Below are 25879 nucleotides of genomic sequence, written 5' to 3'. Positions count from 1 at the left end.
AGACCCCTAATCTAATCATGACAATCTGTAATTCATAAAATTTTATTCTTTGTCATAAAACTATTCTATTAAGTGGGAAACTGTGACTTAATTTGTGAGCTTCAATTCTTTCAAATGAATTCCCAAAGTAAAGGAGAAAATGCCTTGTCAGATGAAGTGACACGGGCTTGATAGAAATTTATTATAGATGATTAATAATAAACAGAGACACTAACAAGACTGAGCTGCCTCAGAAAAAGCCCTCAGATTTGTATTCCCCATGCTCTTGGCACATTTTAGCCAAAAGAGCCCAGAACCATTAAAAGGGTGGGGGGCGGGGAGGCGGAAAGAGAAGACATTTACTGAATGAAGTTCTGCCTTGAAGTCAGATGGCATTTTGGTCCTCATGTGACTACTGCCAGCTGCAGTAGCATGACTTGGTGTACGCAGTGTGTCTGCAGCATGACTTGGTTAGGTAGTATGTATGCAGTATGACTTGGGTGACTTATTTAAGTTCTGGGCCTCCATTGCCTTACCTGCAAACTGAGAATAATAACAACACCTATCTCATGGGGAGGAAAGGGCTAAGAGGAGTAAAGATAATGTACGTGAAGTGCCTAGGACCTAGCTGATGCTCAACAAATGGTAACTTTTGTGGTTTCTCTGGAATTCCTGTCACAAGAGGCTCACTGCTGTCAGTGAAAGGAACTGACTGACCAGCCTCTTTCTAGTAACCCTCTTTCTCCCAAAAGGCTCAACTCTCATAAAAACATAGTTTGGTTCTATTTCACTGTGTTCCAATTGCTCCCTTCATGCTCCTTAAGATCACGACTGTTAAAACACCCAATATGCCCCAAATACATACTTGCACATTAATTCTATTAAAGAGGTATATTAAGTGACCTACATTGTCCAATTAATGCCAGAAGCCCTTGAGTCCAAGCTCACGAAAGAGTCTGGTGCGTAACACATCTCCGAGCCAATCCAATCTGACTGGCCTGTTGTTGCTTGGAAATGAAGATGAAGATGCTGCAATCCCTTGGCCTCAGATGAGACTCTTGGGGAAGAGAGTTGCTGAAAATACCCCATTGCAGGCAGAATAACACGGTTGTAAAGATGGCATACAATGAAGGCTGGACATGGTTGGTTAATGAGCGCATTTCAGCTCCTGTGGGTCCTGTAGGTCTAGGTTCTGAGGGACTGCCTGAAGGAAAACCCAAATGAGCCTGCAGCTGTGAGCTGTCCCTTCGTGTCGTCTTCATAAGGTGGCACAGGTCTTCTTGGAGGTCCATAGAGTTTGGTACAGTCTCCCAACCACCACCTCAGTCCTCCATTCATTTGCATTTTCCAAGGTAGACGGCTCCATTTTACAAATAAAGCAAAACAGAGGTCCAGAGGGGCTTAGTAACTCATCCAAGGTCACCCAACTAGTAAGAGGCATGCCCACGGCAAACAATCATAGAATCTATGCATTTGCAGATACTGGCCCATTTCACCCTTGGGAATCTCAGAGTGTGCTGCTCACACTTTGGAATGAGTAGGATTCAGTGAGGGAAGGAAAACAATCGACTTCGGGCCCTTCTCCAAGCCAAGATTCAGCACTGGCCAAATTGGGATTGGAGTCTCTCTGACATCTCTGCTGCTGTCAGAGGCGTCACCCTGGGCTGGAGTGTGGGGTCGCAGGACTCAATATGGGCAGTGGTTGAGAGCACAGTCCTTGAGGTCTGGCAACCTGGGGTCAAGTTCTAGTTCTGCCTCTTACTAGCGGTAAGACCTTGGACAAGTAGGCTTACTTCTCCAGGCTTTAACATGAGAATAAAAAACAATAACACATAACTTTTCATTGAGTGCTTACCATGTGCCAGGCATTGCTCTAAGCTCTATCCTTGCATCCTTTTATTTCATCATCTCAACAACCCCATGAGGTAGAATGTGTCATTGTCCACATTTCACAGATGAGGAAACACTAATAATACAATTTCAAAAACCCTGAGGCTTTAGGGAAAATACGCCCATGCAAGGGTTCAACTCAGTGCTCCTCGGTGGCCTTCACCTAGGCCAGGGATCAGGAGACTTTCTGTAAAGGGGTCAGACGGTAAATATTTTGGGCTTTCAGGACCATAGAGTCTCTGTCACGATCCTTCAGTGCTGCTGATATACTAGCACAAACACAGCCATAGACAATATGCAAATGGCTGATGTGGTTGTGTTTCATTAGATTTTTTACAAAAACAGGTGTGAGCTGTGGTTGTCTGACTCCTGACCTAGGTGAACGGCTTCTCCTTCTCCTTGTAAGGACCCAATCCTGCTAAACTTCCATCTGTCCTTTGTTTTCCTGGCTTTTTTCTTCCAAGTACCTGAGCCCCACTTGCTGGAGAGATCAATACAATGACATAACAAAAAAAGATGGGGATTCTAGGTAATGAAGTGGGAAGGAGGGAGTGTAAGCCAGAGAAACTTCCTGGTCTCTATCAGCCGGAGAAGCAGCAGGGGCCCAGCAGAGACTGTATTCGGGTGAGTCACACAGTGCTGAGGGGGCAGGAAGGAGACCTGCCAAAGTGGGACCAAGTCACCAGGTTGTAACTGGTGTGAAGGAAATAGGTCTGGAGAGCAGGAAGCATTAGAAGGGACCCAGTTAAGAGGGCTGAGTTAAGCAGTCATCCCCAGCCCTCATAGCAGGGTGCAAATATAAGGGAAATCAAGGCAGTTCATTTAAGGAAATGGAGTCGGAGAAGTAGCCATGGATGACTCTGGGAGGACTGGGCCACCAAGATCCTGGCTGCCTGTGGCAGCGTGGGCTCAGGACTCCTAAAGAGCTGGGTCTACAGCTGAGCCCAGATAGGAAGTCAGCTAGACCCCAGGGAAAGCAGCCAGGGCCTCCTGCTCTGGCCTGTTTCTATAACCCCCTCTAGGAATCCTTGCATAAAAATTAGAAAATCACAATTTAGCCCTTGCTGAGCCCACTGGGTAGCTCAAGAAAGACCTGCTGCTTAATCAAATCCATTCAATTCACTAGACATTAATTAAATACTTACTACATGCCAAACCCTAGGGATATAGACAGGACACATCCTCAAAGCTGTCACAATTCACACATAAGATAAGTACATGCATGACTTTTCATAATACAAGACATAATGTGCACAGAAGCATAACCAAGCACGACTGGGACAGAGGAGAATTCTGACTCGAAAAGGCCTTTTCTAAGAGTTCGTTAGCAAAATATGAAGAATAATCATTTCTATACACTTATTCTAGGGACCTATTTGTTCCCCATAAGTTTTCATAAGAATGGAGATCTAACACCCTATCTTTCCAGAACTCCTGCAAAATACTTAAATATTGGAGGACTTGTTTCCCGCTAAGAAGCATTAAGACATCAGACTTCCCAGAAGAAAAGAGAAACTTCTTCATAACCAATGTAAAAAAAAAAGTTTCAAGCCCTCAAATTTCCTCCAAGGGAAGGGACTTCAAATAAATTGCGTATTCCTCTCACCAAATGATGTTAAAGAAAGTCTTCTCCTCTTAAAATTGTACTTACTGTTAAGAGAAGTTATACATTTTAAAAGTTTAGAAGAAATGGTTGTCAGGAACTAAACCCTAGCTCTATAAACTGATTTTAAAAAACCCCAGGCTCACAAAGATAATAAAAAATGCATTTAATAGCATGTCAATATACAGCTTAAATGTATATTAAGTCTTCTTTTAGTCAGTGCATTACAGGGATAGAGAAGAGAAATATCATTTGTGAATGCACAGTCAGATGCTAAGAATAAGTGCTAATAAATCTTGGTGCTCTTACACTATTAAAATTCTGTTTTATGAAATGTAGCTCCAGGTGCAGTGTTCTGTGCCAGCGTGGGGAGTCGTATGGTCCAGTATGCAGTCTACAGTTTTAAATCGAATTGTATACAAGTATTAACAAAAGAATAAAATTTATTATTCACAAAACTAAAGTGATCATCATAAAGCATACAAGAAAGTACAGCCTAGAACGAATGAGCTGAAAAACCTAGTTTTAAAAATAATCAAAACGTACTGGACAGTCCTGGAAAATGACATTAGAAAACAAAGAAAACAATTGGCACAGTTTAACCACCTAATTTCTAAGTGCACTTTGTAATGGTCCTTGCAAGCTGCCACTTTTCCCAGGATAATGACAAAAAAGCTTCAGTCAAGTGTCACTGGCTTATGGTGACGTGTTTTTTTTTTTCTTTTCTTTTTTTTTTTTATTGCATTGCCAAGAGTGGATTTTAAGAAAAAACACTACAAAGGTTTCAAAAACCCTATTTATTCTCTATCATCAAAAATAGCAACAGGGGGACTTATACAACTTTTCTGTGAGTACCCACCAGTCTATTTTTTTTTTTTCTTAAAAAAAATAGAAGTTAGTTAAAGAAAAATGATTTGGTTTTTTAAAAAATAATGTAAGGAAACACTTAATCAGATAGCCCAAGGAGTCATCAGAAATGTGTAGCAAGAAAGCGTCATTGTGGCCCTGTCCGGCCTTTGCACGTCTTTTTACTAAACTAGAAAGAGAATGTACAGTACCAGTATGTTCCCCAACCTGCTTGGATCGAATTGTTTTGTTTTGAAACCCATTATTGCTAAACCAGAGTGTTGACACTGGGAGCCGTGGAGTCCGCTCACAGAGGATAAAACTGAGAGGCCGCTTCTGAGGACTGGATCTCCACCTGCGCCATTTTGAACTGGGTGCACTGCAGCCACTTCCGCAAGGCGGCCAGGCCGGCGCTGCTCTGGGCAGAGCCCGGCAGCGTCCTGAGGCTGTGGTGGTTCACGTTGTTCTGAATGGCCTGGAGGCGAAGCTGGAGTCCCACGGATAAGTGCTGTCAAGAAAGGGGCAAGAACCGGCAGTTTAGTTTCTTCCCTCCTAAGGTTCCCTGTCCGCCCAGGGAGTGCTGGCCTGGACTTCTTCTGCAGGTGGAACTTACATGTGGCATGGGGACTGACTGGTCTGAAGAAGGCCGGCTCTCAACCGCGGCAGTGCTCAGGGCAAGGGATGTGGGCTGGTACCATGTCCTGAGAGCCCACCTGGCCCAAATCTACCCAAATGATGCCTTTCCCATCTAGACTCATGCCCTGCAACCTCAGCATACAGGCTGACACTTAGACGTGACCCCAGGAGCTGTTCACTATGAGCACCTGTCATTCAGGCTTTGCTCCCAGGCTCCCTGGATTCAAATCCTGGCTCCTCCTCTGTAAACAACTTAGGGAATGAAGTTTAGGATCTGTGTTTGGATTTGCTCATGGACAAAGTAGGGCTCGTAACACTCACCTGATGGGGTTTTTGTAAGGATAAATGAGTTAACAGGGATCAGAACAGAACTTGGCACACAGTAAGTGCTTGGGACATTTTAATCACAATTACAGTCTTTCTGTTCTCAAGTTGGTGCACTGGAAGGAGCTGGGTTGTAAGCTTTCCTTCTCTTTCCTAGCCTTTCATTAAGTTCTCTTGTCCTCCTCTCAGCACTCTGTGCCATGTCAAATTGCCACAGATGACCACCACGCAGGGAGGAGGGCAGTGCAGAATGCCTCAGGGTGGAAGTCTAAGCAGGTTTCACAATAGAAGCTAGTGTTCCAATGAGGTTTTCAGCAAAGCCTTTGGGCTTACCAGTGGCCACCAACAGCAGCAATGCCATGAACCAGGACTCAAAGCCTGTGGTTACTGCTGTCAGCTATATTTCTCCCTTGGGGTCTGGGCCCCCTGAAGTCATTTCCTTTGCTTCCATGAGCATCCCATCCCAACTCTGAGAGGAGATCCAGCAAAAAGACTCCCATCTTCTCCTGTGACACTCCTAGTGCCTGTTAGACAGGACCCAGTTTTGGATGGAGTGGGTGGTTATCACCACCATCTTCATGCTAGGCCCCAGTAACTACATTCCCAGCCAGGGAGTATGTCTGGTCCCACAGTGACAATGCGTCACTCAAGGTGAGGCCTGGCAGTGAGAAATACATTCAGTCTTCTGCTTCCTGGCTGGCAGCCCTGTCCAAATTACTCTTCTTTCTGATCCTGTGTTTCCTCTTATGTAAAATAGCAGAGGCATGGGCAAGTCTCCTCTTGTTCAATTCTATCATTCACTTAGTGCTATCTTTTCTTAATATAATTCTTCCCATCACATAAGTCAAACTTGGCGGCCAGGAGATAGCACTGGACATGCCTGGGACCAGATCCCAAGGGTATCCTCTGAAGGCAGAGTCGCTTCTCAGCTGTATTCTATCTAGTCAGTAACAGAGCCTCATCCAGCTCTGGGATCTGCCCCCTCTCCCTTCATCAGCAATGAGCAGTAGGCTATCGGCTCTCATCATCACCTCGGCCACATGTCCCTTACCTGGTCCACAGGTTTCTCCAGCATTACTAGCCCCCAGGGACCACGAACAGGTAGTGAGTGGAGCATGGTGGAGCCCTATGAATGTAATGAGCCTCTATGGAGGGAAGTGAGCTTCCAGGCCACCCAGGGGTGACTTACCTTGATATTTGACTGAATCATTGGCAACCACATAGGTATGAGCTGTATGGAGAGACACAGAAGGTCCGTTATGACTGTTCTGCATTCTCCCACATAAGCTGTGCTTACTGCAAGGCAGAGCGAGTGCGCAGAATCCCTTTAACATCACAAAAGGATGTGGGCCCCAGCTGCAGAGTTACTGCTATCAGACAACTGTCTCTCTGAGGCCAAATCCCGCTGAGCTGGTGGCATTTGGAGGTTAATAAGCACCCCATGAGTGCCTGAACCACACACTTTAGAGTAAATGGTTGATTGTCTCTTGAAAGCTGCCAAGCATGGGAAATTAAATGTATATTTATTTAATTAAATCCTCACTTTCTTGAAATAGCATTTCCTCCATGGGATCTTTAGAACTGTGTCTACAAGTAGCATGATGATGCTGTCTGCCTGTGGTTGTTAAGAAAATATCACTGGCTTACTTCATGCCATTGTGTATTCCTGCCTCGTTGGTCAAAGATAAGGTGTGTGGGTTTCCCTCTGGGCTTTCTGTCTGGTTCCATGGATCTACATTTCTGTTTTCATTTACTTGTGCCCAGTTGCTAAGTCATGTCTGACTGTTTGTGACACCATGGACTCCTCTGCCAGGCTCCTCTGTCCATGGGATTTCCTAGGCAAGAACACTGGAGTGGGTTGCCGTTTCCTTCTCCAGGGGATCTTCCCGATCCAGGGATGGAACCGTGGGTGGTCCTCTGCTTGGCAGGTGGATTTATTACTACTGTGCCACCAGGGAAATCCTTCCATACACTACCATGTGTAAAATAGATGGCTAGTGTTAAGCTGCTGTATAGCATAGAAAGCTCAGCTCGGTGCTCTGTGATGACCTAGAGGTGGGGGGGTTGGGAAGTAGGCTCAAGAGGGAGGGGATATATGGATACTTATAGCTGATTCACTTTATTATACAGCAGAAACTAACACAGCATTGTAAAGCAATTATATTCCAAAAATAAAAAATATCACTGAGAAGCAGTTAAAATGCTTTAGTGATAGAAAAAGACAAGCCCTGAGGTTGCCTGGCTGTGACTTGTGAAACACAGCAAGGGTGAGCTGGGGCAGGGGTTTCAACAGTGTGGGTTCTTTGGCAGGCGAGCAGTAGGCCCCTGCTCTGGCCGAGAGTGAGACTCTCAAACCCCAGGCATCTGGCGTACCCTCCGTGCCCTTTCGCTGTCTCTGATTTGCCCTGAGGCCCTTCCTAGGAGGTCACAGGTGCCCCGCCTGAGTGCCTCCAGTAGCCACTCTCCTCTGCTTTGGTCTCTCACCACACTTCAGCTCTTCTGAACACAAGTCAACATTGGTGGCTTCATAAATCCTGAAGTCAGAGACAGAACACAATGTTGCCCAAAGCATGTTCCACAGAACTCTAGTTCAGTGGGAAAGGAGGGCAATGATCTAATAAATTTGGAAATACTAGTTTATTTCAGCACTGCTCAGATCTTGAAATGAGCTCAAATGCATCATATCATTCCACCCCATGCTTCTTCTGACCCTCCTCCAATAGAGCAGGGTTGATGTGGACTGAATTGTGTCCTCTTGTGAAGCTGTTGTAGTCTTAGCCCATACAGCCTCCACTGTGATCTTATTTGGAAACGGGGTCATTGAAGATGCTGTGAGCTAAAATGAGGTCATTCTGGAGTAGGGGTGAATACTAACTCGGTATGACTAGTCTTCTTTTTTACACATCTCATTTTTTTAAACTTTTTATTTTGTATCGGGCATAGCCAATTAACAATGCTGTGATAGTTTCAGGTGAACAGCAAAGGGACTCACCCATACATAGATTCATTCATTCTCCCCCAAACTCCCCTCCCATCGAGGCTGCCACATAACACTGAGCAGAGTTCCCTGTGCTCTACCATAGATACCTGTCGGTTATCCATTTAAAACATAGCAGTGTGCACATGTCCATCCCAAACACGCTAACTATCCCTCTGTCCCACCCATTCCCTGAGCAACCCTAAGTTCATTCTCTAAATCTGTGAGTCTCTTTTTGTTTTGGATGTAAGTTCATTTGTATAATTTCTTTTAAGTCTCCACATATAAGGAATGTCATACAATATTTCTCCTTCTCTGATTATGCCTAGGATTCTTATAGAAAGGGGGAAACCTGGACAAAGACACACACGCAGGGAGAATGCCATGTGAAGAGGAAGCAGAGATCTACAAGCCAAGGAAAGATGGCTAGCGAATCCCCAGGAGCCAGGGGAGAGGCCGGGACAGATGCTCCCTCACAGCCTCAGAAGGAATCAGCCCTGGCATCATCTTGATCTCACAACTTCTTGTCTCCAGAACCATGAGACAGTATATTTCTGTTACTTAACTCATCCAATCTGTAGTACCCAGCAGCCTAGCGAACTGATACGAGGGAAGCAAAGCCCAGAGGCAGGAGAATGCCAAGAGGTGAGGAGGCAGTGGGGTTCATGAGACGCTGAAGAATGAGGTTCTTAGGAGATAGCCATGAAAAAGACATCTAGAAGAGCAAGATGGGGCCTCTCAACATCCACCCACAGATGATCTGGGATGCCACATAAGGAGGTTTGGATCTTATTTCAAACTCAATACAATTTCTGATGAAGAAAGCCTCATTCACCACGAGAAGAGCTGTGCTCTAGCAAGCTCTCTGTGGCAGCAGTCTAGAGACCAGTCGAGAGACCAGAGGAAGGACCTGGAGAATGGAGCCCAGGGCCCAGTGTGAAGGCAGCCCCCATGGTCCAGGTAAGACCTGTGTGGCTTCTGGGATGGAGAAGGATGCTGTCCGCAGGGACAACCTGTGAGGGTCTGAGGACTAGGTTGCTCTTTGTATTGAGGACAAGGTTAAAAGTTAGCCTGGGCCAAGTGGAGAACAGCAAGGCAATGAAGAAATCAAGAGAACCAAGAGGAGAGCCTGCTGGGATGGGGGATAGCATTTAAATGCCCTCTCTGTTCACTAGTCGTGGCTATAGTTGCTAGTGTCATCTAATTCATCAAATCATTAAAAAACAAACTTGGCGAAGTGATAAATCATGTTTCCCCTCTGTGCTTCTTTTCCTAAGGCTGAATCTGGCTGTTTTTCTGCTTTCAACCTTCTATGAAAGCAGAATGTCACTCACTCAGTCATGTCCAACTCTTCACAACACCATGGACTGCCAGGCTTCTCTGTCCAAGGGATTCTCCAGGCAAGAACACTGGAGTGGGCTGCCATTCCCTTCTCCAGGGATCTTCCTGATCCAGGGATTGAACCTGGGTCCCCCGCATTGCAGGCAGATTATTTACCATCTGAGCCACAGGGAAGACTTCAACCTTTTATAGATACATACAACTTGCTAATTTGACTTCACTGATGTTTATTCCTAACACAGTGTTTATATTGCAGCCGTTTAAGTCTCTGTCTGTAATGTAACTACTGTGTTTAGAAATGAAGTATGGTGTGTCCCAGAAGTTATGATTGGACTTCTGATAGCTGTGATCAAACCTTCAGAAAATAACACTCGCTGTCTCCCCTGCCCTCAATCCTCATAATAAAATCGTGGGATTACAAAGGTTGGTGCCAGATAAGGCTGTGCTCTCTGGCATATAAGAGGACTGGCTCATGTGGACATCCTGAACAGGAATAAATAAGTCTAACCGTCTCCTCCCTAATATCTGCAGGGCGAAAACAAGCCCTGAGGGCCCTAATGCCTATAGACTTTTATTGTCTTTTGACCCATTTAATATGGAAGCAAGCTCGCATGCCTCTTGATATTTGGGGAATACCTGAACTAACCTCTCTTGCTAAGAATCCTAAGGGACTAAGGACCAGGGTACACTGAGTCCTCTGCTGCTGGGTGGATGTCTTTCTCAGGGCTGCCCCTGGGGCTAAGGGTCTGTATGAGGGAGTCAAGGGGGACACTGAGGCTGATTTTAGAAGTGTCTCTCTTATTTCCCCATTGATGTAACATGTGACCATAAGATTCTAAACATACTTGCACAGTGCCTTCAGATCTGTTATTTATGAATCGCCTGAGTGAAAGCATCAGGTTAAAGTTCATTGTGAAGGACAACATTATACAACCCAGCAGTCATCCTATTTCAGGAATGCTAATTGACTTTATTGAATAAGATTCATTTCAGTACCCTTTTGCTAGTGGCTCCTACAAAGCTGTCAGTTAGAATTAGATATAATTTATTCTGGGCTCTGTAATGTTATAATAAAATCGGTTGGGGTTTTTATGTTGTTGTTGTTGTTGTTCTCCAGAAACAATATCTGGAAAACCAAAGGACATTTTAAAAAAATAGATTGTTTTTCACCAAAATAAAAGTAATAGTCTTCCTCTTATCTTAGTTTATGCTATGGGATACATTGAAGATTTCTAATTCTGGACTATAGAATTAGAAATTGGATTATATTCATTTCATTCCATGCTTGTTCCAGTCCTCAAAATAAAATTAGTCATGTAACTTCCTCTTTCAGCCAAGGTGGAGTAACAAAGACCAGATTTACACTCCTGTCTAAAACAAAATTAAAATTCCAGGTGAAGGATATGAAACAATGGTTTTCAGACATTGTCAACAGTGCAGGATAGTGATCACTGAGGGAGAGCAGACAAACAAGGAGAGCCCTGCAATTAGCCTAACTCACTGCCTAGAAAGCATTTTCAGGCAGTAGCACAGGGAGGAGGAGCCTAGGCAGCCTGGCAGTCTTCCTGAGGTGAGAACATGGAGCTCGGAGACTAGGAAGGCCAAGGGAGCTAGAGTCAGTAAGGCAGAGCAGTGGAAAGGAGAGACTGTTCAGAGAGAGAGAGAGAGAAGGACAGAGAGAGAGCACACAAACTAATCCTCTGAAGATCTGTGAAGGGCTTCCCTTGAGTCTTCAGCTGAATACTGACCAGTATACACATGTGAGAAAACTATTCAAGGCTGAAGAAAAAATAGCCTAAAAAGATTAGAGGGAAAAATCCCTGGTAATCACATAGCAATAGTTTGTGTTTCCACTAGTTAGACTGGAAATCTAATGATTTCCACTTGCAAATGGAAACCATTAGATTTCTGTTCTTGCAAATCATTAGAACACCAAGTACTCAGAAGGATATTACCTGAACAGTGAATAAATGGTAACGCTATACCAACTGCTGCCCCAATCCCACTGAACAAAGCTTAACATCAAGTCTCAAAGGGATAGAACTCTTTCTAAGTAATTTAACTATATCATAGAATATACTCAAGAATACTCATAGGAATTAAAAAAAAATACTTTTAGAAATAAAAAATAGCACCCCAGAAGTCAAATTTGAAATGTCAAGAATCCAATAAGAAATTACCAGACATACTAAGAAGCAGGGAAATGGGTCCCACAATGAGAAGAAAACTCAGGCAACTGGAAAAGACCCCCCAAGTGACACAGATAACAGAACTGGCAAATAAGGACATTAAAACAGTTATTATAACTATATTCAATACAGTCAAGAAGGTAGAGGAAATACTGAGCACGTTGAATAGAGGTTTAGAAGAAAATCTCACAGATACAATAGCCGATACTTTTTCAAACTGAACAAATGCAAGCTCAAGAAACATGAAGAAAGCTACACCAAGGCATATCATCTTCAAGTTGCTTAGCAACAATGGTAAAGCATAAAAAAAAATCTTAAAAGCAGCCCAAGAAAAAAGACATATTATATATAGAAAAAAATATATAAGAATGACAAAGATTTCTTTTCAGAAATAATGGAAGCAAGAAGACAGTAGATGAATAGCATCTTTAAAATACTAGGGAAAAAAACTTTAACCTAAACTCGAGAACCAGTGAAAATACTTTCAAAAATGAAGGCAAAGTAAAGACTTCCTCAGATATAGAAAAGTTGGAGGAATTAAGCTTCAGCAGAACTACACAAGAAGTAGTAAAGAAAGTCATTTGGGCAGAGGGAAGATGGAAGTTTAACTCTATAGAAAGGAATAAATAAAACTGAAAGGTACAAACATGGCAATTATCACAAATACAAATAAATATAAAACAAATTTTAAATTGCTTTAAGAGGTAACTGTTTCAAGCAACAAACAATTGTGGTTTGCTTTATAACATAAGTAGGAGTACAATGGGTGACAATAACAGCACAAAGACTGAAAATGGACTGTTGTACATTCTCATTACATATATGAAGTGGTACACTATTATTTGAAGGTAGATTGGGTTGTTAAAAATGTAGACTACTAACTCTAAGTCAACCGCTAAAACAACAGCAACTAAGACAGATAAGTAATAAGATAACTGAAAAACACACTGAAATAACCCATGGATCAAAGATGTCAAAAGGGAAACTAGAAATTATTTTGAACTGAATGAAGAGGAGAATATATAAAAATTCAGTGGAATGCAGCTAAAGCAGTACTTAGCAGGAGACTTAGAGCACTAAACACTGACAGCTGGATAGAAAAAGGGACTCAAATCAGTGACCTCAGCTTTCCCCTTAAGAAACTAGACCAAAAAGAGGAAATTATATCCAGAATTTAATCACTAAAAAATCAGTCAAAAAGAAGGTAGAATAAGAGGGAATAAAGGACAAAGAACACATGGGAAATATAGAAAACAAATAACAAGATATTTTAAGCCAAATAATATCACAGAACACATTAAGTAAAGACGGTTTAAAAAAACCTAATTAAAAGAGATTGTCAGATTAGATTTTTTAAAAGTGCAACACCCTATGCTGCCTATAAGAAACATACTTTAACTATAAAGACACAAATAGATTAAAGGATAGAAAAAAATACACTGTCCTAACACTCATCAAAGGAAAATTGGCCTCTATTATTACCAAAGATATTACTAAGATAAAGGCAACTATTTCATAAATTCAATTCACTAAGATAAAACAATCCTAAACATTTATGCACCTAATAATAGCTGTATAATATGGGAAACAAAAACTGGTCGATTTGAAAAGATAAATTAGAGAGATATTTCAATACCCCTTTCTCAATAATCGATAGACTAAGCAGATAGAAAAAGAACAAAGGACAGGAACAAAACAATGAACAGCACTCTCAAGAAGCTTGAACCAACTGGCAAAGAAACTGTTGAACAGCAGCAGAAGACATTCTTTCCTAGTGAACACAAAGCACCTACTGAGATAGACAATATCCTGGGCCACAAAACAAGCCTCAAAGAGCTTAAAATGAGTCAAATTATACAAGCTATGTTCCCTGACCACAGTGTGATTAAACTAAAAAACTCCAGAACAGAAAATCTCTAGAAAAGCCTTAATTATTTAAAAACTAAATTATATACTTCTAAATAAGCAATGGATCCAAAAAGAAAGCAAAAGGGAAGATAGAAAATATTTGGAACTGAACAAAAATGAGAACACAACTACCAAAGTGTAGGATGTCGTTGAACCAGTGGTTAGATGGAAATTCATAGCAGTAATCTCTTGCTATTAAAGGATAAAAATCTCAAATCAGTGAATTCCACTACTACCTTAAGAGATAAGAAAAAGAAGAGCAAGTGAAATTTAAAGCTATAAAAACAGAAATCCATGAAACAAAAACTATGGAGAATATCAGTGAAAACTAACCAAAAGATGATTACTGTTGTCACTGTTTTAAATCAAAAGCTCACTAAAACTGATGAACCTTTATTCAGACTAACTAGAAAAAAAAAGGTGAGATCACAAATCACCATTACCAGAAATGAAAGAGGTGGCATAATAACAGATCCTACAAATATTAAAAGTATAATAAGAGAATATTCTGAATAAGTTCATGCCAATAACATCAACTATTGTGATGAAATGGATGAATTCTTTGATAGGTACATACTGTCAAAGATCACTCACAAATAAGCAGATGACTTCAACAGCCCTATATCTGTTAAAGAAATTGAAGTTTAACACCCTCCTGCAAAGAAAATTCCAAGCCCAGGCAGTTCCATTGGTGAATATGGCCAAATACTTAAGGGAAAAAAATAATACCAAACCTATACAAACTTTTCCAGAAAACAGAAAAGGAATACTTTCTAATTTATGCTATAAGGCCATCATTACCCTGATACTAAAATCAAAATATAGTTATTACAAGGAAAGAAAATTACAGTCCAGTATCCCTCATAAATACTGGTGCAAAAAATTATTTTAAAGAGTTAGCAAATAGAATTCAGCAATATATAAGAGAACAATACATCAAGACCAAATGGTTTGCCCCAGGAATATAAGGTTGGTTTAACATTCAAAAACTCAATCCCTGAAACAGTCAAAAAAGAAAAATTTATTGACCATCTCAATAAACATAGAGAAAGCATTTGACAAAGCCTACATCTATTCCTGATAAACGTTCTTAGCAGGCTAGGAAGAGAAGAGACATTTGTTCAATCTGACAAAGGTAACATTTATATTTAATGAATACTTTCTTCCTAAGATTAGGAACAAGACAAGGTTTTCAACTATCATGGCTTCTACTGCAACTTTTACTAGAAGATTTAGCCAGAGCAGAAAGAAAAGAAAAAGAAATTAAAACAATAAAAATCCAAAAGAATAAAAGAAAACTGCTTCTCTTTGCACATGACATAATTGTCTAAATAAAAAATCTGATGAAAGCTGCAAGAAAGCTAATAAATGAGTTTATCAGAACTAATAGATGAGTTTAATAGGCTGCAGGATATAAGGTATAAATCAGTTATATTTCTAAATAGTAATAATAAAATAAAAATTTAAATGCAAAAAACATTATTTATAAGACTATAAAACTATTACACACTTGTGTCTGACTCTTTGTGACCCCATGCATTGTAGCTCACCAGGCTCTTCTGTGCATGGGATTCTCCAGGCAAGAACACTGGAGTGGGTTGCCATTTCCTTCTCCAGGGGATCTTCCCAACCCAAGGATTGAACCCAGGTCTCCTGCATTGCAGGCAGATGCTTTACCATCTGAACTACTAGGGATAACACACTTAGGGATAAATTCAGCAAAATACTCTAGGTCCATATATGTAAAAGTATAAAATATTGCTGAGAAAAGTCAATGCTGACATAAATAGAGTGATATACTGTGTTCATAGACTGGAAAACTCAATATTGCTAATATCTCAATTCTCCTTCAAGTGATCCATACATTCAATGCAACCCACATTCCCAGGAGGCTTTGTGTAATAATTGACAAGTTAATTTTAAAATGTATCTATAAATGCAACAGACCTAGAATAGTCACAACAACTTTGAAATAGATGTAGATATTTAGAGGACTAACACTACATGATTTCAAGGCACATTAGAAAGCTGTAGTAACCTAGGCAGTGTGGTCAAAGAAGGACAAACAGATCAATAGAACTGAACTGAGTATCCAGAAATAGAACCATACATATAAATGGTCAATTGATTTTTGACAAAAGTGCAAATGTAATTCAATGGATAGAATTTTTAACAATCTTGAAATAACTGGATATCTACACACATAAAAAGTACCTCAATCCAAACCACACACATACAAAAGTTAACTCAAAATGGATCATAAATACAAACTTACACCTAGAAGAAAACATATATAATACCTAGAAGAAAACACAAACAAAGCTCTGTCTTTGATTAGGCAAAGGTTTTCTTAAATACACCACCAAAAGCATAATTAATAAAACAAAAATTTGATAAATGGTACTTCATCAAAATTAGGACCTTCTGCTCTTCAAAAGTCACTGTGAAGACAATGAAAAGACAAACACAGAAAAAAATCATTCCAAATGACATATCTGATATAGGACTTGTATCCAAACAATAATAAGAAAAAAAAAACCAACTTGATTTTTTTTAAATGGGCAAATAATTTTAAAAGATATTTTACCATGCAGATGTATGGATAGCAAATAAGAACACAAAAAGATGTCAAGGATAATTTGCCAATAGGAAAATGCAATTTAAAACCATGATCAGACACCACTATACAGTTCTCAGAATGGCTAAAATTAAAGATTAACTACATTAAGTGTTGATGAAGATGTACAGGCACTGGATACATACTGCTGGTGTGAATGTAACAGGGTACAATCACTTTGGAAAAACAGTCTGCCAATTTCTTTAAAAGTTATAGACATATCATATGGCCCAGCAATTCAACTCCTCAGTATTTATCCAACACACACAAAAGCCTATGGCTACACAAAGACTTACGTACATGAGCAAGCTTTATTTTTAATAGCCTCAAACTTTAGGAAACAGCTCAGATGTCCATTAACTGATGAATGGATAAATGAAATGTGTTATATCCATATAATGGATACTACTCAGATGTAAAATAAATAATCTACTGATACATGTAACATGGATTAATTGCAATATAATTATTCTGCATGAAAGAAGGAGAAAGAAGCTTAACTACTATATAAATCTATTTATATGAAATTCTAGAATATGAAACTAAGCTATTATGACAGAAAGCAGATTAGAAGGTGCCTGGGGATGAGGAGGTGGGGGCATAGGAAGTGGCGGAACAGAGACTAATAAATGTGTAAGAGAAAACTTTAGAGAGTGAGGACTGCATTCATTACCTTGACCTTGGTGACGGTTTCATGGGCACCATATATGTGATATAAAGATAACAAATTGTACGTTTTAAATGTGTATACTGTTCAGTCCATAAATTATACTTTAATAAAGCTGTAAAAACTAAAATCAGGTATGGTCACCCAAGTGTCAGTCACATAGTTTCTCTTATAATGTTGACGTTTGCTATTGACTGTTAAGCTAGATGAGCCATGTCTATTCCATCTGAACCAACTGCCTTGCAGTTTTCTCGTAACAGTCAAGTTTTCCCTAAAAATCCACTGCTCATGCACCTTGTTTGAAAAGGGAAGTTCAATGAAGCAGAGTTAGGGTCTTAGTTTCCTAGGGCTCTATAATAAATTATCACAAACTGGACGGCTTACAAGAACAGCAATTTTTAATCTCACAGTTTTAGAAGCAAGTAAAGGTCTATAAAAATCATAAGAATTTCCTACCTTGACAAAAATTGTCGAATTGCATTCTTGCAATGCCTCCATTAAACTAATCACATGGAGACACACCATTTCTACCATCTGAAACAACAAATATGAAAGTCAGTTCCACTCTCAGTCTGCAGCCACAGAAAAACCCATGCCCTGTGCCCATGAGGACTTTCTGCACAACCAGAGAGGATCACAAGGAATGGTATTTATTCATCTCTAAAACTTCAGCCAGAAACTGGATTTTATAAGCTGCAGAGGTTTTGCAATTGTCATGCCTTGCTCATCTAACTCAGGCTGCCAACGGAATTCAGGTATTGACCTCACTAATCTGTACCACGCTGTGATTCACACCAGAGGATAAATGGCTTCTGCTTCCTTCATTTCCAATTGCAGAACTCTTGGGCATAGGTCCTTTTCTCCATCTTGATGCTTTCACCACAGTTTCGCCACTTGGAGAGGTTGTTTAATTTATTGCACCATCTGTGTTTGAGGCTTTGTTCTCCATGGAACAAGGCAGCCATATTTACAGCAGTTCAAAAATACAATAGAAATGATAATCCCTCATTAGAGAACCCTATGGCTAGATTTTAAACACTCCAGGGGAGATTTTCCAGACTGGCTTATATGCTTTAACCAAATTTTTGGACTTTAAAATTAATTCAAATTCATTTGTAACATGATTTGTATAAGATTCACCTGTAACACATCCATTTCCTGCATTTGAATATTGAAAGAGATTTAGAGGAGAGATATTAACGATACCAAAAAAAACCTAGTGACAATAGAAGGAAACCCTGAATCTCTAGTTTAAATTTAAGGTCTCAGTTTCATTGTCTGTAAAAGAGCAGAATAGAAAACTTGACCTCCACGTGCTTCTTCAGTCCCAAACTCTGCCATCTAATAAACGTAATTATCTATGTGGTGGTCAGAACTGTTTGCACACCCTAAGGTTTTCACATAAATTTCCTTTAAGCTGAATTAAAACACCTCCCTCCATACACAACTGCTTAATAATATCTGCTTCTCTAAAGAAAGTGCTTCACTGAAAGTAAAAGATATTCCCCTTTCCAATGATAACTAAAAGATAATGTTTCTGAGACTAATTATTCAATCAATCAAAAACTATTCCAGAATGCCTTTGTGGACAGTGAACTGTTGGGTTTCTGGGCACAGTGGGATCATCATTATGGTGATCTTCCAGGCCCTTTGCCCTTCACAGATAAGAATTCTACTGATGAAGCGCCCATAACCAAGACACTGGATGCTGCCTTCCCAGCTGAGAATCCTCCTCCGAAGCAGCAAACTGAACTAGAGGACTCCTTTGGAAATTCCTCCCATATACCCCCCAATTTTAACTCTACTGGGCTAAGCCAAGCTTGTTCAAAGACATGGACCCATGCTAGCCACACCTCAGATCTTTTCCAACAAGGTAAACCATCTGCATTAAAATGCAACTGGGTTTGAAGACTAAGGAGCCTAGGTCCTTGGAGAGCAACTCGAAAAGGTGAAACTCTTTTCAGACTTTTTGCCCTAAGTGGAATTAACACATAGAGTCAGTCTGCTCTTAATTGACCACAGTTTCCCCAAACTGCCTTAGAATCCAAAAATAATATAAAACCCCTTCCTAACTCTCTGACTTTGTAGAACAAGACACCTTGTAAAGGGAGAAGTTTCACACACGTTTCCTTTGCCACTAGGCAGAGAAAACAAACACTGTTTTAACTGAATTTACTTGTTTGCTTTGTTTTTCATCAAAATTATTACGCATGTAGAATATCCTGTTTTTCACATAGAAATTCACCAATCCATTTACATATTATTACAACTGAGGTCTTTAAAAAGCACATATTGTGAGGACTAAGAGCGGCTTACACATTTTGAGAGTCTATCCAAGAGGGGAAACCCATCTGTGAACTCACCACTTTGTTATGAGCCATCAGCTGAAGGATGCTGGGGGTCACCCTACTCCAGAATTCTAGCGCGGTCAGGATCGCTGTGAAGCTGAATTCATTCTGACTTTGGACATTCGTAGCTACGGCACTTTGTTCACAATATACGGTCCAGAGCTGGGCAAAGATAAATGCGTGGAAAAGAGAGCACATGTGCAGCACGGAGGTCTGCAGAGGAAGCAAACAGGGAACCGTTACGCTCTAGTGGGCTGTGGCGCTTCACGGAGCTCTCCCCGCGTGACTTTGGCCTTCGAAAGGGCACAGCCAAAGTACATGCAATTCGAGCGATGCGAGGCTGGCGGAGCTGTCTCCAAGATACAAACTCATGATTCATCACCTTCAAATAGTCTGCTCTTCACTCAGTCAGTGGGAGGGCACTTAGAGACCAAATATCTTTTCAGACAGAAGGCACCTTGGTTTGCAGAATAAATCTGCCCACCTCCTTGGTGGTGGTGGTGGTGGTGGTTTAGTCACTCCGTTGTGTCCAACTCTCACAACCCCATGGCCCCACCAGGCTCCTGTGTCTTCTCCAGGCAAGAATACTGGACTGGGGTTGCCATTTCCTTCTCCAGGGGATCTTTCTGAACCAGGGATCAAACTTGTATCTCCTGCACTGCAGGCAGATTCTTTACCACTGCGCCACCAGGGAAACCCCCACTCCCACCCCCTTGCCCTTTAATGAAAGTGACATTCCTATCCCTAAACTAGATTAGCAAGCACAACCATTCCACCGTTTCAGGATGTCAGCCCCTCTGTGAAATGGGGGTAATGGTACCCTACTCAGAGAGCTGTAGCTTGGAGTAAATGAGGTGATATATAATGATGCACTATCCAGCGCTTAAGAATCGTACCACTAGTAACGGCAGCAGGAGCAGCAGCAGTAGAGACAGGACTCCTAACTAGTAGTAAGTACTGACTGAGGGAGCAACTGCAACATCCCAAACACTGCGCTAAAGAGTCACAGTTTACCTTCATAATTCTCACACCACCTCATCTATTTTACAGCTGAAAACCTGGAGCTCAGACAGGTTAAGTAACTTTTCAGTGTCACGGAATTACAAAGTACCATCATTAGGAATCAAACACAGCTGGGGTTGAAATATTAGGAACCGACTGCCTACTTCCTTTTGTAAACATCATTCAGGTAATTTGGATGGGTGCTCTATTTTATTGCAGAATTTTAAAAAAAAAAATCTATTGCTGGTGAAGCTTGCCCTAGCTAGCCTAAATCCCAGCTGTTCCCAAAACCACCATGAGCTCCTAGAACTGGCCTAGGCTCTGTGAGGGGACTTAGGCTCCTCACAGCTGAGCAGTATTAGTTGTCTGGTTTGCTTGTACAGGCTCATGATTGATGCTAAGCCTTGGATTTACTTTATTCCCTTAAGCACACCACCCGTCTCTACAATTTATAAGTTCCTCTGTGTAAGTGATTCCCATATATAATTTAGTGAGTTCCCAACTGGCCTTATTTTCATTTTGTATCTTCATATATCTCTAGAGATTTGAGTTGAAAAGACAGTGCATAAAAAATTAGAGAATAAATTTCCCTCCACTTCATATTTGTTTATAAAAACTGATCACGGAAGTTTTATTATATTTCAAGCCTTTTATTTCTCTTCATTATTTTGAGACAGCAATGCCTAGGAAGCTAACTCTTGCTTGCCTCTATAATTTATCTTCATAAAAGTAAACCGAAAAACAACTTAGGGGGAAGAGAAGATAGTCTGGGAATTTAAACAACTTTAAATAAGGCATTAGCACAAAGTTGCTTTCCGAGCATCCACAGGAGGGCAAGCGATAAGGTGCATTTCCTTCTCAGAAGAAATGTAATTGGCCGATAAGGGTTTCCATTAGCAATCTTGATGCGTATGGCTTTAATCTTGCAGAAATCACTTACCTTTGATTGCTCTGGAAATCCAATCAGGATAACAATAAGATGGTCTGCAATATGGGAACCTGCATCCAGAGGTATGGGTAGGCAGGGAGAGGAGGCATTGGGACACACCGCATTATGGGTAAGGGCACCCAGAAGCAGCCAGGACAAGAGCCGGATGTGGGAGACACACTCGATGAATTCTTTCGGTCTATTAGGGAGGAAGGAAGTGTTAGAGTTGTTTTGGGCTTTCTGTTTCATTGGCTGCTCAACAAACACTGATGGAGGGGTGTAAAAGTATGGCCTTGTAGGCAATTACATAAAATAAAACACCAAAGCAACAAAGTGCCAATGAAGTGATAAATGTTTTTTTCTTGTTTCCCACTCTAAACCTGGAGCTCAGCTTCTCGAGCAAAGAGCAGCCTTCGGTGACACAGGATTAAATATCATTCTTCCATAAATTTGGCTGCCTTTCTGATTAGTTTCTCTTTCTAAATTCTTTCCTTTCTTCTCATTAGAGAGTTCTCGATATATCCACCAGAAGGGGAGGAATAGAAGAAGAGCTAAAACACACAGCCACCCATTTTCCTGTTCTCCTCCTCCTCCAGCCTCCTCCCCCTCCATCCCCCTCCCCCTCCCTCCATCACACCTTCAAACCTCTCCTCTAGCCCGGAAGCTGCTCATGCAGGATGGCAGGCCAAGCCTGCTCTGAGTTCTCAAATGAACTAGTCCATGGGCACCTCTCTCTTCTCGGCCTCCCTTCGGGCAGGGTCGGGTGCTCACACTTCCTTGCACTCTATTTCATCTCTGCTGTAGATTCTGTTCCAGCTACAATCTAAGCTCATTGAAGGCAAAGGCAATGTAAGCACTAAAATAAATACCTATCAATGTACTTAACTAGTGGAAATTATGAGTTGAAGTGGTAGTTCTAAGCTCCAAGTTTTCAACACCCATCAAAAGGACTGAGGCTTTTGTACAAGCACAAGTTTTACTGGCAGCATGTCAATGTGCTCAGTGCAACCCAATGGACTGTAGTCCTCCAGGCTCCCCTGTCATGGAATTTCCCGGGCAAGAATACTGGAGCAGGTTGCCATTTCTTTTCTCTAGGCGATCTTCTCGATCCAGGGATCTAACCTGAGTCTCCTGTGTCTCCCGCACTGGCAGGTAGATTCTTCACCACTGAACCACCTGGGAAGCCCATATGTCATGAAGTACTTGTGTTCAAAAAATGCTGTTGGGTCGTCAAATAAGTATGGAAATTGGTTTCAAATCCCATCTTTCCAACCAATCATATTTATTCTCTAGATCTTCAGTGCATTCAGCAGCTCTTACTGAGCCCCAGGAAGCTCAGGGGTGTTTCCTGCCTCATTGCCAGAATAATAAGGGTCTTACCCTTGCTGCATTGCAGAAGGGGGATGATAGAGCCAAGGCAGATAGCGGATCACAGCTTTGTTGTCTCTGTGGTTGCCCCGGGAGATTTCCATGGCTGCAATCTGAGCCAGCCCGACTTTGAGATGTCCACCGAAGGTATCTTCATGCAGAGGCTGGGAACATGTCTTCATGTGGCTCTACAAAACCAAGTGGTGTTTTTGTGACTTTGGCAAAGTACCCGGGGACATTTCAGGACCACAAAAGATCAGGTTGTCGTATCCGTACCTTCTATCATCACTCCCAAGCTACAACTGATTTGAACTTCTTTAGGGGTTTTGTGACAAAGAGGGAAAAAATTCTTATCATGGCCTAAACAACCTGAGACAGTCTAGACACTACAGACCTCTGCACCTTATCCCTTCATCCTTGTGGTCCAGCTTCACTGGCTCTCCATGCTCTTCCCCCATCACTGGCCTTCACTCATGCTGTTTTCTCTGCCTGAAACATTGTTTCTGCCTCTCTTTACCTAGTTAACCTTATTCATTACTCAGATTTTAACTCTGATGTCACCTCCTCAAGGAAGCCTTCCTTGACCTCCTCTATATGCATGCGTGCTCACTCGCTCAGTCATGTCTCTTTGCAAACCCATGGACTCTATAGTCTGCCAGGCTCCTCTGTTCATGGGATTTTCCAGGCAAGAATACTGGAGTGGATAGCCATTTCCTCCTCCAGGGGATCTTCCCAACCCAGGGACTGAACTCGTGTCTCCTGCATCTCGTGTATTGGCAGGCGGATTCTTTGCTACTGAGCCACTTGGGAAGCCTGACCTCCTCTGTGAGCCTTTCTAACTTCCCTGGCTAGGCCATTTCACCCTATTAGAAGCTCTCATGCCATTGTCTACCCCTTTGTCATAGCAATTGTGAAAGTCACAATTTCACTTTAGTTTGTATGAAATTCTCATTAAAACTGGCCATCACTGTCAGACTATAAATTTCATCATCACATCCTTAAATGTCTAGAATGATGTCAGGCATGTTACCTAAGACATATTAGTGAATTTTTTCATTGCTCAGTGTGGCTTAGTGGAAAGAGCACTGAACTGGGAGATGAGACGTAAGTTCTAGACCCAGTTCTGTCCTAAACTCACATGACTTTAGATAAGCCACTTGCCACTTGACTTTTCTGATCTGTTTCCCTAATATATAAATTCAGACAGTTGGATTAGGTCAGAAGTCCCCAACCATTTGGTCATCATGGTTCCTTCTTAATATTTTTCTCTGTATTTTCAAGGTGGCTATAAAGCTGTTTAGATAATATTTCCTCTTCAGACATCAAAACTGTCTCAGTGTGAGCAGCCAGGATTAGCAATCAGTAACCTGCGCATGACCAAACATTAGGGACGCTTACTCCGAAATGACTGGATTTGGATATCGTGAGAAATCGTCAATTTAAATTTTTATTTCAGTCTCCACCTATCCCTACGCCAAAGAAACATTTGGATTATCTGAACAGTCTGGAAACTGAGCTGGGTGCTGAAAGGACTGTAGTTTTAGCTGATAAACTTCTGGGACAACCAGCTCCTGTTTCTCAAAAAGCCACATTTAGTGCCAGACTGCAACCTGGCTGCTCATTGGCCCATGTTTGGATCTTCTTCTGCTCTTTTTCCTGGGTCTTCCTCAAATCTCTCAGACTATCAGTCTTTTACCTGCCTAGTTGACTCACAGCAAGGACGTTGACTGGCATCAGCAATTCATTCCACCCTGCAAAGCAATCAATAACCTCAACAACCTCACTAAGATTTTGTCCCTATGCAAATTAAATGTTGCTTTGTCTTTAATTATTTTCTGGAAGGAGATAGCTTTGATACAGATAAAAACCATAAACAGCTTATGTTTGTATACTGTGTACACATTTCCTACAAACTAAAGTTTACAGAAGTCTCTTCGCATGCATTGCTGCTGCTGCTAAGTCGCTTCAGTCGTGTCCGACTCTGTGTGACCCCATAGATGGCAGCCCTCCAGGCTCCTCTGTCCCTAGGATTCTCCAGGCAAGAACACATGCATTATTTCACACCAAATCATGTAGTGGTCAACAAAGCTAGGTTTATTTAGGTGAATTCATTGGACTTCTTTTGCGAATGAGGAAACTAAGGCTCAAGGTAGTTAAATGACACTGGGTGGTACAGTGAAAAGAGGCTGGATTGGAGGAGGTCCCCACAGTCTCAGGTCATCCCTGTTTCCATCAGTTATCAGAAGTGTGACCTTGAGCAAAAGACGGCACCACTCCAGGCCTCAGTGTCTACATTCATAAAATGGGAATATTTTACAATCCGGGGCCTGGTAAGAACTGAATAAATGGGGCAAAAATAAAGGTATGCACAGAACTGACACCACTGTGGAAATCTCCTTTCCTTTCTCCATCCCCTCTTTGCAGAGGCAAACCTGGTGCTTCAGAGTTCCAGGACATGGGCTCATTCAACACTGCCATTGCTACCTCTCCAGGTAAGGATAAATTTCCATCTGGCTGCTTCAGTTCCCTGAGAATGCCTCCTCCTCTCGCTCCCCTGAGAGATGAGGGGATGCAGCCCCCTTACCTTCAGCTTGGTCAGCGTGTGCATGTCTGCCATGAAGTCCAGCACGTCGCTGATGTACTGCCGCACGCACTCCATGGCCGCCGTCCCACACTGAAACACACAAGGACACCGCTGGGCGCGCGCCCCGAGTCACGCCAGCTCTGTAGTCCTGACCGAAGTGATTGCCTGACTCTGATTTCCTGCTGTTTCGCTTTCTGGATCTCTGACTCACTCTGTTACTCTCAGCCATAGTCTCTGGCTGCCCCCACTTCGGACAACAATTAAAAGATTTGTGGTGGAGAGCAAAGAAGTAGGGGTAGCCTATGGGAGACAGGGTTTATGTGCTTTTTTTTCCCACTGGGTGACTTAACTGATTTTTGTTTGTTTGTTAACTGGCTGATATATAAAGACAGCCTGTGCGAAGCCACTAATATCAGTCTCTACGACATGAGTCACCATAAAACAGCAGTAACACCTAATCACTCTAGGGAATCTCAGATACATGCAAAATATGTACCACTAAATTCTACCACCATAATCTTGGATATCTTTCTCTGTCAAAAGCAAAAAAGGACACAAACAAATATTGTGTCTGCTGAAAGACTCAAAAATTCTTATGTTCAAGCACTTACAACTTCTTATATATAGTAGGTACACTATTAAGTAGATGAATGTATTGTTAAATTCTTACTA

General features: G+C 41.6%; 1 protein-coding gene across 1 annotated transcript in view; it reads right to left on the bottom strand.

Moving 5' to 3' along the window:
* Positions 1-4625: 4625 nt before the first annotated feature.
* UNC79 (unc-79 homolog, NALCN channel complex subunit) overlaps positions 4626-25879 on the bottom strand; it is a 225599-nt gene continuing 204345 nt past the window's right edge. Inside the window, exons 45-51 of the mRNA XM_052659741.1 lie at positions 25208-25297; positions 22636-22811; positions 21268-21454; positions 19341-19538; positions 17434-17511; positions 6468-6509; positions 4626-4826 (exon numbers count right to left, since the gene is read on the bottom strand). Of these exons, the coding sequence (XP_052515701.1) occupies positions 4626-4826; positions 6468-6509; positions 17434-17511; positions 19341-19538; positions 21268-21454; positions 22636-22811; positions 25208-25297 (972 nt within the window). The remainder of the gene's footprint in view (positions 4827-6467; positions 6510-17433; positions 17512-19340; positions 19539-21267; positions 21455-22635; positions 22812-25207; positions 25298-25879) is intronic.

Source organism: Budorcas taxicolor, chromosome 21 (assembly GCF_023091745.1).
Source record: "Budorcas taxicolor isolate Tak-1 chromosome 21, Takin1.1, whole genome shotgun sequence".
NCBI lineage: Eukaryota > Metazoa > Chordata > Mammalia > Artiodactyla > Bovidae > Budorcas > Budorcas taxicolor.
This window is presented reverse-complemented; position numbering and strand designations above follow the sequence as displayed.